General features: G+C 32.5%; 1 protein-coding gene across 6 annotated transcripts in view; it reads right to left on the reverse strand.

Moving 5' to 3' along the window:
* The window catches only part of LOC131853868 (semaphorin-1A), a 344,763-nt gene that overhangs the window by 8,735 nt on the left and 322,023 nt on the right, over nucleotides 1-14,005 (reverse strand). For all 6 annotated transcript variants that reach the window (XM_059204943.1, XM_059204940.1, XM_059204944.1 and 3 more), the window contains exons 4-8: nucleotides 13,410-13,605; nucleotides 3,968-4,072; nucleotides 1,226-1,314; nucleotides 649-790; nucleotides 33-235 (exon numbers count right to left, since the gene is read on the reverse strand). In XM_059204943.1, the coding sequence (XP_059060926.1) occupies nucleotides 33-235; nucleotides 649-790; nucleotides 1,226-1,314; nucleotides 3,968-4,072; nucleotides 13,410-13,605 (735 nt within the window). The remainder of the gene's footprint in view (nucleotides 1-32; nucleotides 236-648; nucleotides 791-1,225; nucleotides 1,315-3,967; nucleotides 4,073-13,409; nucleotides 13,606-14,005) is intronic.

Raw genomic sequence — 14,005 nt, forward strand, 5'->3', positions numbered from 1 at the left:
TCAAGATGGTTTTATGATAGTTTTTATCATACCTTTGCACTATTAACTGGGAGCCAGTTGGCATTGATCGCGCTCTGCTCCTTGAAGGTGCCTTCGAAGGTGTCAGCGATGTCTTGCATGCTGAACGCGCAGACCGCACTCCCCGATATGCTGTTTGGTGGAGTTGTGAATGTTCCATATATCAACTGAGCGTTGAGCCCACCGTATACTCCTTCTATAAGCTCAGTTGTTGATTCTGTAAGAATAAATACATATGATGTTTATTTATTTAATTCTTTAAGTATTTAAAAAGGAAATATTATTATATTACGTATTGGAAATACCAATTGTACGATGGGATCATGGTGTCGACACTCGTATATTCATGGTCGAATCTTCGAGGAACTAATTGATTTTATGAATTTGCCTAGTGTTCCCGTTAAAGAAGTTATACTCAAGGTGTCTAATATATATCTAAATTTGGATACATTTAGAATACAATAGAACAAGAACTTGTTTAATTAATGAATATATCACTAGCTAACTAGGTTTTATTTGCAAACGTCAAAAAACAAAATTTTCATTGCACAATTTAATTTGTTTAAAATAAGAAATTATTACAATAACATCCCATAATCACATTGTAGGTAATAAAATAGCAATACTCACGAATCTCGTTGAAGTAAAATGGAAAGTCGCCAGCGACGGAACAGTTGAGTCGCGACTTTAGGAAGGAAGTCCATCTTTGCTTGAAGCGGTGGGGCCCGCCTCTGTCATCTCGGCACACTCGCGCCACGCGAGAGAACACCGACTGAGGGAAATAGTAGATTTACTTAGTATAATAATTAAGAACTAACAGCTAGTACATAAACTTCAAAATACAAGTATTTTTTAAATATAATGCATTTACTTTAATTAAGAAAAGTGGTCACACAATACGTGCGTTTATTTTTTGATAAGACCAAACAAGAAAGTTTAAGGTGTCTTGTTGCATAAGTAATGCAACATTATAATTGTTCTAAATTTTTAGTTGGTAAACAGTTCACCAACATTAAAAAAACAAATAAAAAATATGTATCTCTAATTACATACTTGCAATAAGTGAAATATACTGTCAGTCGAATTTAGTTTCAAGTCAAAAGGAACTAACAATGTAATAATAATAAGTTAAATGTTTATTATTAATAAGAAGGTCAATTGCCTTTAGGATATCATTAAAATTATTATATTTAAAATAACTAATCACCTTTCCACAATTTATGTACTCCACAGCTGTTTCTCGAAAGAAAAAGTACACGAAATTACCGTGCACCAATGAGTTCACGAAATCTGGAGCTGAAAGCAAATTTATCTAAATTAATATCTTCAGTTCGTAGTGTTGTTATAGGTTTATATAGGTATACAGATGTGTAAATAGTGGTAGTAGTAATATAGTCCAGTGTCGCGCAGTCAAAGCTAGTCTAAATGTACAGACAAATCATCTTCAAGATTTTTTGGCATTTGATGATCGTCTGGCATTAATGATGGAATAAGCTAACGCTAAACAATACTTGCAGCACACAGCTTGCTGCTGGCCTTTACAGCTTCACCGGACGAAAAAAAGTAGCATGCGCACTCCAAAAGTAACAAGGGTACTCCAAACACGCGGAAGGACTTATATAGCGGCTGAAGACCAACGCCTGAAGTATACGACTTCAGTCTGAGAGTGCCGCTAGGTGATTAAACCTTGGGTCTGGCTGTCGTAATTTCGATCATTGTTTGAATGGTCAGGGATCGATTGTAGAGGCGTCCGGCAGGGCTAGTGTGCCTACATACCTTACACCACTACGAATGCAAAGATATCTTTAAGTAGCCACATAAGCCTATGCACATATATATATACTTTCGACATGATACGACAACTGATGAGGTTTCATTCGCGGAATTCCCTATGGAAATGTGAGGGTTAAGACAACCAGATAATATCTTGGAGCGTCAAACAGATTATGTTTCGATTATTAAACTTACTAATCGAAGCATATTAATGCTAATAGAGATAATCATAAACTTATAACTACAGCGTGTAACATATTAATTTAATACTTCGTTATGCAGACATATATAACCGTATCGTCGCCGCGGTGATAATTTTAATACGATCCTAATCCGATTTGCCGTTTGTTGACATGTCAAACGTCAGCAGTGACAGCGAGTTGCCAGGACTGAGCCCGGTTCTAAATTCAATTAAATTGACGGATGTATGTTTGACAGCGGCATTCGGAAGCAATCGGGCGTGACGGAAGCGTAAACATAGTAGTTGGGCAAAGTAAATAGATACGTTATTCAACTAGTTTCATGAATTACTAGTTATTAAGCCGAAATATTCGTATGCTCCAAAATGAAAACAATCTATTTTTTACAATTATATTTTGTATGTTTAAGTTTTAGTGCAACATTGAAATACAACCTCAAATAAAAAACGATTGATCCACATAGATCATTTATTATTTTTTTCTTTGAATAATTCACAATGCAGTTTTAGTGGCAAAAAATCTGAAGTTACAACTTTTATACTTATTAAGTAGTAAAACCAAATCGAAAGCTAGATAAAATATTTATGAGTCTGAACGATCTTCTCGAAGAAGCATAGTGGAAATCCGAAAATCTTTACATAGTATAAACTGAAGTCTTTTCCGTTATCTGTTTGCTTAGATCTTTTAAACTCTACGGATTTAATACACTGTTCAGCAATAGATACAGTGATTTAAGAGAAAGGTTTATATATATAACAAACTACTCGCCCCGGCTTCAGGCGGATGTATGAATTAATATATAAACCTTCCTGTTGAATCACTCTATCTATTAAAAATAAAAAAAAATCGATTCAAAATTCATTGCCAAGATTTAAAGATTTAAGCATACATAGGGACAGACAGCGACAGCTACTTTGTTTTATACTATGTAATGATGATATATAAATATGATATATACAGAATTTTTTTACGTTTTAAAAAATATTTTCAATTCCCCACTTTACTTATTTGGAATAGTTGTTTAGACATTATCAAATGCTGGATAATGTTTGTCCGTGTAGTCCACTGTCTGTTTTCGGATTATAAGTTTCTCAGTTAAAGTTTAAGCGAATACTTCACGGGACTATATAGGGCAGTGCTTCCTAACCTTTCAATGATGAGGAAAAATGTAACAAAATGTACAAGAAAGTCAATAGATATAGTAATAAATAAAATAAGAGATCAAAGAAGATAAACAGACGAGACGATAAACAGAAAGAAACAGTAGGTACTTATCTAATTATTTTATTTCTTTATAGCTTAGGGAGCAAATCAGCCTGCCACTTACGTGACTTTAGCTGTACCACTTATAAATGCTATTACCGATCGCCTACTAGATCTACTATTATTGCTACTAGATCTTTAAAGAATAATTATTCTTAGAAGAAACAAGCCCGTATCGTGTCAAGTGCCTTAGAAGTCTTTGGAAAAATAATAAATCAAAGGAAGTTTTTTCTAAAAATATCTCTTCTTGAGATAAGATTCGTTCATGAGATATGAGCTTCCAAAGTGTCAAAGTATTTTTCCTACGTAACTTGGGAATTTTGCATATAAAAAACTTAATGAAACTTCTTTTTTCGTACATAGGTACTAATAATAGAAATTTGTTTCCGACACTATATAATTTGAATTTTGGCTTTTAACTATTTATATAATGATTACGAGTCATGTGCTTTTTACCCTGTTGGATTAGGTATAGTGAAAGAATAAAACAAGAGGTATATAAAGAGAGTAAAATGTCAATTAGAAATAATAAGTATATATACATAAATCTAACAAAAATGATTGCCAAAAATATCTATATGTTTCTATTTTTTCTAGGAACTTCTTTATTAGGAAAATGAACATAAAATATTCTCTTTAATAGAAAAAGATTTTGATAGTAGCATGTATAGAGTGTTTATTGTGTTTACTGGGTGGTATTTCTAATAACTTACCATTTAATGTCATTGAGTCATAAGGCTCTGTTTGTAATGGCTCCCGGTATATAATAGGTTCCATGCCACTGAAGTCAGCGACTGTACCCGAATACAGTTCCCCATCTGAAAAAAAACAAATACATCTCTATTAATACAAAAAAGCAATAAAGTTTACTCAATATGCAAAAAAGTTTACTCTTCTGGTTTTAGTATCTAATACACCATATGCGCGTCAAAATAAATATGGAAATAAAATCCATATAAATCTTACAATAAAAAGGTACTAAGTAAATGAAAGTAGGCATATTTTCGGCGAGGGAAGAAATCTGTATCTATCTATAATTTTACCAGTAATTTGATTAAGTTATGCTAATCAAATTGCAAATTGGCTACGTGCATTTATTACAAAGTGTACCTCAGTAAAGTTATTTTTTTAGTGTTTGAACATTAAATGTAGGCGAATGATAATTACATAATAATTTTAAATATTTAATATACGTGAAACACGTTGTAGAATATTTTATAAGCAACAGTTATTTATTTTACGAGTAATTTCATTTGTGATAATAGTATTATCTAAGTACTAAAGTGGTGCCCTCTATACAGTCTGAAAACCGATAATTGGATAGAAGCGATCACTAGCACTGCATAATATACCTCTGCTATTCGTTTTACGTGATCAGAATATTGGGGTGTGAATGGAATAAATTAAGTACATAGCTATACTTAGTATTCAGTATCATTCAAAAAGCCCGTAATCATATTTTTTAATCCAATAAATGCATAATTGGATTAATAATAGATTTTGTTTAATTTTTAGAACTAAATTGTAACATTTGTTTTGTAACATTGGTTTGTATATGTTATGTTATGATTTTTAAGCCGCCTTTACACCCTTATACATATGGGGAGGTGAGATGGTAATGACGGGGAGTTTTTTTTTAGTATAATCGCAGACGAATGGTACTACTCCCTGGGGCTCTCTGAATGCCTACTACTCATAGAGCTACTAAGGAGTAGTAGTATAAAAATAAACCGTTAAAATATCGCGTACCAAAATGCACTAAGTTGAGAAATTATTTTCTGGAATTTGTTGAAAACGTGTCTTAAAAAACCTTGCTACTTTTTTAACTTGAGTAAATATCTAATATCTACCTAAGAAATATTATTAAAATGCTCGCTTTTCCAACAGCACTTGTGATCGTGTCCTGATGTCGTTATCGTGCCGAAACGACGGTAAGCACGTCACACATCTCGTTAGGGCCATAAAAACACGGAAGCAGGAGGGTCTTCCGAATGCCAAGAGTAAGTTGGTTTGTAATTTGGAAATACCATCGCATTACGTGTGGGCGGCATGTGAAATGATCTAACTGAAAACAAGAACGGAATCAGAACAGAATTTTTCAATCGTATGGCATTCGTTGTTTAAGTACGAGATACTACTATAGATATCTCGGTGGTCTAGCGGTTTGGCACACCGCTTCAATCCCGATGGTCATGAGTTCGAATACTCGTATGATGTAAACATTTGTATTCATCAATGATTGTTTGTATCGGTCTGGGTATTTTCTATGTGTTCAATAGTATAAAGTCGCTGTCGCTGTCTGTCCCTATGTATGCTTAATTTTTTAAAACTACGCAACGGATTTTGCAGCGGTTTTTTTAGTAGATACTAGTGATTCAAGAGGAAGGTTCATATATACATATAATACATGTACACCTGTGTGAAGCCGGGGCGAATAGCTAGTATATTATATAATTGTTTACAAAAAATGTATTTAAGTATTTGCATCAGTTGTGTAGTACCCATAACACAACCTCTGCATAATTTGGGACATGACGCATTGTCCTAGGTTATAATTATTTATTATATTATCTTAATAAACGCGAACGTATGTGAGTATGGATGTTTGTCATTCTTTCATGCAAAAACTACTGAACGGATTTTTATGAAACTTTACAGTAATATATGTAGTTTATACATGAGAATAATATATAGGCTATAAATTTTACACGAGTGAAACCTCAGTCACAGCTAGTACATTATAAAAGTATTGTAAACATATTACATAGTGTTAACTAACTGTAATATATAACTTTGGAGTTATGAGTGCGTGGGTAAGGGCAGGACTCCCCAGGGCGTCGCTGCACTTAATTGGACCAGATCAATAGTAGATAACTAACCGTGTCGGGCCGTAATGGACGAACGTTGGATGTTAGTGCCTCGCAGGGTTGTCAACACCTTTTTTATGTTGCAATGGAATACATGCTGACTGCCTACCTGAACCATCACCTATATATATTAACAGCACAGACTTTACATTATCATGCGATACCACTCATGTGTCGCTATTTCAGAGGACTAAGATGTCATGCCTTTCATCCTAATTTCTGTGTCTAATCTACAGCCAAAAACCGGAATACAGTTTTCAAAGTAAAATGCTTGTCTACTGATATAGGTAAGACTGTGATACTCATTTAAATGCCTTTTTGCAGAATAACTGTGGTAAACAATTCGAAAAAAATTGATAAACTCAATTTCGCACTTCAGCTCAATTACGCTCTGTAACTTGGTTTACCATAGTATTTGGATTTTTGTAGATTTTAAGAGAGTGAAAATATCGTCGTACCAAAGGCTAAAAATCTCGATATTTGTAGAAGGATCCTCATACGGTTGGCATCCCTGGTGTTTCGTCGTTCGGAAAGATACAACACACTTACGTTTACATGTGTGGGTGGAGGTTTATAGCTCATATATAGGTAAGAGTGGACAATAATACGCCAGTTGACACCTAATTGGTTATGGAAGATAATATTTCGAATATATATCAAATTGCATAATTTTTAAATTATGCAATTTGATATCTATCTATTTATTATATATTTCTCATCGTTCTATCTAATTGTAAGGTGAGAAATTAGTTGATGAAAACATTTCAGAGAAAAATCGTTGGATTAAGGTTATTATGATAAATATTAATTATTTTAGAATTATTAGACCTCATGCTTCTACATGTGAAACAGAAAGTCGGGACTAATGTCTAACTAACAAGTAAAGTAAATAATTATTATTAATCGGTGATATTTTGCAATTATTATTCTTTATATTTTTATTAGTAAAAGACTAAAAGAATATGTAAAAGAAAAATAATAATTTTATGGCATGGAATTCATTTCTCTGCACTTCATCTATAAATACAATATACATTATTGTATTTATAGATGACGTGCAGAGCATATCTTTTATACTATCAATCTTATGCCTCATTTACAATTATAAATGCTATGCTGTGCATATCTTATTGCAGATGAAATAAATTATTCAGAATTAGAGCAGCCAATTGCTTCTGTCCTAATTCGTAGTGTAGCGGCAATATACACGGCATAGTTTACATGTTTGCACAAGTGTGATAAATGGCGGTGAATTGGCATTGGGGTGTATATGCGTTAATGCAAAGAAAATTGCACAAAGGGACATTGCGCAAATGGATTCCTGTGACGCATGGAACACGTTAGGGGATCCTCTATGGGTATTCATTTCCACGTCTAATAGTTTGGTGTAATTTGTTTTAATTTATTTAGTGAGTAGAGCTCGCTGTGTTTATTTTTCAGTAATGAAGCAGATACTTACTTTCTGTACTAATCTATACTAATATTATAAATGCAAAAATAGGTCTGACTGTTTGTACGTTTTCACAACTTATTGATTCAACATGACCATCTTCGTGTTGAATCGATAAGTTGTGAAAATTGTATCATTAGGACCAACATAGGTATGCTACTATTTATCTCAAAAAGAATCTAGAGTGAAGCGTAATAGGCGATGAATTGTAAAAGTTGTACAGACAAAGTCATGTATAAATGACAAACAGTGCCTGTCTTTTTATTTGGTATATGATCTTAATGAAATTTAACTCGAAATTATATCACGGGAGTGAATCTGTGTAAGATTATCTTAAACTAAAAAAAACAGACGATCGCGAGTTACGGCTAGTATATACAGGGTATGCTTGTTGATCTAGCTATCCCCATATGCAAAAATATTAAAGTATTCCTTTGTTGTTCATTATATCAAAGATCTGATTAGTTTGTTACTAGATAGCGTTGCGTGAATTGTCCTGGCCTATTGTTATTACATTACATGTGATATGATACGTCATATCGCTGTTGTACTGTACGTTATTTGACATTTTGATGCATTTCAGTGTATAGAGTATCAAGATTAATAAAAGATTCAGTGCAACACTATTAACTACATTGGCAGCTGGTTGTTCTCCGGGGACAAAAGCTGCACGGTGTCAATTAGCACCATCACTATTCCACCTGCACCACCTTGTTCCCATTATATTCCGTTATTGGATTATATCAGAGGGCAGTAGTTAGGCATATCGGTTTATACCAGTTCCCCGGTTCGATTATTGGTTGAACTATTCAAAATTGGATAAGGTCACGTTTAAATTGAGATTGTGTCCTAAATTTTCTGTATTTATTATTAACTTTATGTACCCTATGGTGTTACTACAATAACTCGGATAAAATAATTGTATATGTAAATCTAGGATTTAATCAATCTGCATACCAAAATTTAACTCGAAAGCAGTTTAAGCGTGGTTGAATGTCAAACAATTAAACAAATAAAACATTTCGTTTATGATACTGATATTATTTTGTGGCATTTTATGGAGTGGACGACATAAAAAAATCCAATTGATTTAATGAAAGTATACGTTTGGACATTGATGGATGCCTTACACTTAAATGACTATTTACAAATTTTAATTGTTTCATATTTTTACCAACTACACTCCCCGGGTTCGCACGAGTATATTAATAAAGAAAATGTTTCATTTTATAAAGCGTGAAATTTAAATTGTACGTCATTCGTCAATATTTTTTGTGGAGATGACTTTTAACTTTTCCCTACAAAGCAACGTTATAAATATTCTCCATAAATTTAATAATAAAAATAATTTTCTGATACAACAAATAATAGCCAATATATGTATTAGTTGTCAAGTAATGCGCTCGGCTATTGATTTATGTTTTAATAAATTATTATTATCAAAGCTTTTCTCGACAGGGTAAGTATACAGAATACTGCAGTGGGGAAAACCTTTAACTTTATTCAAAACATTTCGTATTTAAGTTTTGCGCATTTTACCTGAATACTTTGAGTGGCAGATATTTTCCTTGCTTACATGCAAATATCTGACAGGGGAATTTAGTGGAAGTATTTCGCATAAACTAAATATCATATTTCGTTTCTAAAAATTACAGATTCTTTCTAACTATTAGCAAAGTAAAATAAATTTTCTTTATTCTGTTTCAATATTTTATTCTGAAAAGGACAGATATAAAGCGGGTTAATTGTATAAATGAATATACGTATATTTTAATCAATGTTAACATTACCACATTATTATTATTTATTATTTGTAAATACTAAAATAATATGCACATTTACTGTTAAGCGATAATCGTTTAAGATACAAAAAAAATATATATAGTATCTACTTAACTACTATTTTATTATATTCGGTATTTTGAAACTGAAATCATTAGGATAATATTGGTTTTAGTCTTACCTGGTAATTTTTAATATCCCTAATTTTATATTAACTATTCCTGATTTCACATTTTTCCGCAATATGTTGTCTTATGAGATTTTCAAACCGCAAACGAAGCTCAAATCCTCTTGAATATGTCACGTACATATAGAAACGTGCCAGTTCTATATAGGTACCTAATAGACACGTTATAACACGTATTTCGTATGCCCATTCTGGCCGTTTTCAATGCAACAATGCGTGGCTATTGTACGTCGCTAGCCTGTGAAAGTGGGTTCAATCGATATGAAAAAGATTTCCCTTTTTCCTAATTTCTTAACAACGAAATGAATGGAGTCCCAACGCATATGGGCATCGTGTAAAGGATTTTTTAGTAAACGGTTACGGCTAATGGTGGAGGGTAGATGGTATGGCATTGTTATTTTAGTGTAACACGGGTATTATAGGACACTTCATTGGTACTTATTGGAATTTCAGTACAATTTCAGAGGATTATGATACTACTTCCTTTCTATTTATTTTAGTGTTCCGCGGTGGTGTAGCGGTTTAACGTATCGTCTTACTTACTATAGTTGCGGTTTTAATTCAAGCATGTTACAAACATTTATATTCAAGAGTATGATTGTTTGTACTCATTTAAATATTTTGTATATAATGAACAACAACATGTGTGTAAGTATTTCTATCAGTTGTTTAGTATTAATCTAAATCTCTGCTTAGATTGGGACTAGACGTGTCAATAATTCTGAGTTAATTATGAAATTAAGCCAGGTCTCTGTTAGTACTCAGGTCATTGAGTAAAACAGTTATATTATAGCATAGCACGAATGAGAATCAGCTATGTTTTAGTATTTTGTAACTAAAACATAGCTGATTAATTGTCACTGTGTTACAAGCAAATATATAGATTTTGCAGTCGATTTTCTAAATAAACTTATTACTGTGTCGGTTATGCGATATTCAAATCGTGCAGTAGCTACTTGGCTGTTTTTATACAGCAATCAAAGTACATATATGTATCACTGTCAATGTATTCCGTGTTTATGGAAACACATGGATAGTTTAACAGCATATTCTATTGTCTATGCATAATTAAATACTACTGTATACTAGTCACTGACGTGCATAAGTACTGCCCTTCTTACGTAGCGACGATTATTTTTATTGCGTTTTATTGTCATTTATAGAGTGTTCTTGCAGATAAAAATTAAACATAATCCTTAACATAGTGCCTATATATCTGTAACTTAGAAGATAAAATATTGGTACTTATTTTTACATTTTTGGAGCGTTTGCGTGCCTTGATCGTTTTCTATGCAAAATGTAACCTTTTACGTGGAAATTTTACGATATACCCACATTACCCGAGTTTATTTTACGACACTATAAGTACTATGAAGCCGTTTCACGTACCGTTGCCCACATACCAACTGTCAATATGTTTTCCATTCGATTTAACCCTTATAACGTCCCAATAGAGACGAATATTGTGCAGCTGTTGGAAGTTAATATTTCTACGTATTAACTTTTCATTGATTCATTAATCCCTTTATTCTGGTAGGCTGAGAAACGATTTTAATTCTGCAAGCGACCTATGTTTGAGTTTAAGAGTGTAAAGTTGCTGTTATAAAGAAGGTTTACGAAGGCCTCAGTCTTGTTTACATTTCTGGTAAACAACGTTCAAAAGAATTAGACGATTGAATTGAAAATTAAATCATTTAGACAATAGTGAGCCTATTGTCTAAACTATTTAGTTTTGTTGGCGGTATTTAAATACACCGGAGAATAGATATTTTAGTTGAGATACACATTCGCTGGCGTTTGGAACCTATCAAATCGGAAATTAAGCGATAAATCTTTCGCAATTATCTATCGCTTAAAAATTGGTGAACTTCTTGATTAACATTACACACTTACACACATACTCAATTGATAAGAACAGAGTAGTAATCCTACTACTAGAGTAGTAATAAACTAACAGATGTATACTATTCTGATTACAAATAGAATCATCGAATATATCATGTAATATACCCAAACAACTACGATCAAATTGAAATCTTGTTTGAAGTAAATTGAATAATTGCAACAGAAATCGTAAATCGTCCAAAACTGCTAGCCCAGAGAATTCTGTTGCATGTACTGAGAATCGAATTAGGTCAGATAGGATTACAACTGTTCCTGAATTGAAGATTCACAGTACATGGTGCGTGTTCCTAATTGGTTGGGTGTACAGGGGGATTGCCAGATCCCATTAGTCTAGAGCATAATGGTTCGCAACTGGGATCACTCAATTTTGTCTCTTCGCTCTTCTGCTATCTTTTTTTTTTTTTTTTTTATATTTAAATACATTTTTCCACAGACATATTCGTCCGTGCCTTTTTTAATTTACTTTAATATTATTATATTTATTTTATTTCCATTTTTGTACAACTCCAGCCGAGATGTTACAATTTGCCTAACAGTGACACCGAGGCAGACCTTATCCGTCTGGCCCAGAACCACCGCTGGCCGGCCGGGTGAGTTGACAACATGCAGTGTCACCCATCTTTATTTGGAAGATTAGATTTATCAATATGCATATACAATTATATAAATCTTACACTACTACTAATTTCACAGTTTTCATTACATTGTGCAATGTAAGAATTCATAATATAACAATACACATTATGAATTCTTACACTGCATATATATACAATTATATGAAATCTTATTCTAACACTATTTTCAAAGTTCACTATTTGTTATAGTCCAGGTTTTGTTTAATTATTGATTGTTTAATTTCACAGTTCACTTTTTGTCGTAATTCGGCAATTTTTTTTTTTTTTTCCCCTTTTTCACTTCCCTTTCCCCTTTTTTCTTTCTCCTTTTTTTTTCTTTTCTTTTTTTTTTTTATACATCTGCAGTGAGTACTCACGAATGTCCGAGTGAGTCGCGCCTTCGGCCTCTTGTATAAAACTCTCTTGTATAAAGCTCTTCTGCTATCTACATTACATTACATTTTTATATATCTATACGTTGTCTTGATTTTTTTAGGTCATAAATATGGTTTTGTTTGTTTAGGCACATTCTTTAGCGGGAAAATATTTTTTAATAAGATATCTACAGTCTTTTATCAAACGAACCAACGAACTAAAGAGCGAACGATCTGTGAACTAGTCTACATAGTTCGATATTGTGAGCGCTCTTCTGAACTAGTTCGTTCACGAACTACACAAAACTAGATCCCATTAGCTGGGAATTTGTGTTCACCGTCCATACACGTACACCCCAAGACTTAGTGCAGTGTCCACCGATAGGGGTGGAGATATTCTATGTAAATTAAATGTTCAATACAATTTCATTTGTAATCCGGTTTGTTTCCGTTTTTCAATTGTTTATTTAGGAACTGGTACAGTTACTAAAATAAACAATTATTTTTACCGAATAGTTCTTTTTAATTGAAAATAACTACTTTACATAGCCTGTCAAATTTTAAGCAATATCAGTTAATATGATTACAAAGTAGCGGCTACACAAGATTTAGCGGTGGAAATGTTTTTATTAGTGAAAGATTATATTTATTTTTTAATTGAAAATAAATTTAGTAATTTTGCCGAATTTACACTTTCAAATCTAGTTTATAGGTATTAGCATCATCAATAATCAATTTAGCGGCGGTAATAAATGTACTTACTGTCAATATATTGTTAATTGAAACATTAAAATAACATAGATGAGGTTTGACTTTACGTTTGGTTAGAATTGTAAAATTAAAAAATATTTTTTAAAATTAATCTATCGTATCTACAAAGAAATTATACTTTAATTTATAATATTAGTTTAGAATATTTAGTAGTAAAATATGTAGCATTGAATAATACACTAGGAGTGAGTAATATCACACTTACCGGCATAAACAGCGGTGGAGTTATGCTCCGGGTCGTACGGACAGACAGCCTGTCCGGACTTCTCCCTTTCCATGTGATAGGACTCCCGTTGTACGCTGTACTCTCTGCAATAGGGTCGAAAGCTGTTTGTCCCGCATACTAGTAGCCTCCCGGGCCCAAGGGACACCAGTACACGGATGTAGTTTTGACAGCTTTCCTGCAACATCATATTGTATATCTATATTATATATATCTTTTTATAGTTTAGTAGATACTACAGAAAGAATGGATTTTGTGGAAAGCAAACTCCTAAGTGATTTAAGAAAATATTTACCTGTTTGATATGTTAATACCTATCTACAACATTCGGACATTAATAACAGCATATATAAATAGAAATAATTTTTATTCATATAAATTTAATGTAAGCATTTTTTAATGGATTTGTAAGTTTTCCTACTATTATGCAGCAGAAGGGACGACATAAAGGGTACTACTGTTTTATTATTTATATTTTTGTTGTAAAAATAATAACAATGAATATCCTCTAATATTGTTGTTACTTTACTGTTTTTAATAATAATATTTTTTTTTCATACTTCGTTTATTAACCAATG

Source organism: Achroia grisella, unplaced genomic scaffold (genome assembly GCF_030625045.1).
Source record: "Achroia grisella isolate CSIRO2021 unplaced genomic scaffold, CSIRO_AGI_Agris_v1 utg906, whole genome shotgun sequence".
Classification (NCBI taxonomy): domain Eukaryota; kingdom Metazoa; phylum Arthropoda; class Insecta; order Lepidoptera; family Pyralidae; genus Achroia; species Achroia grisella.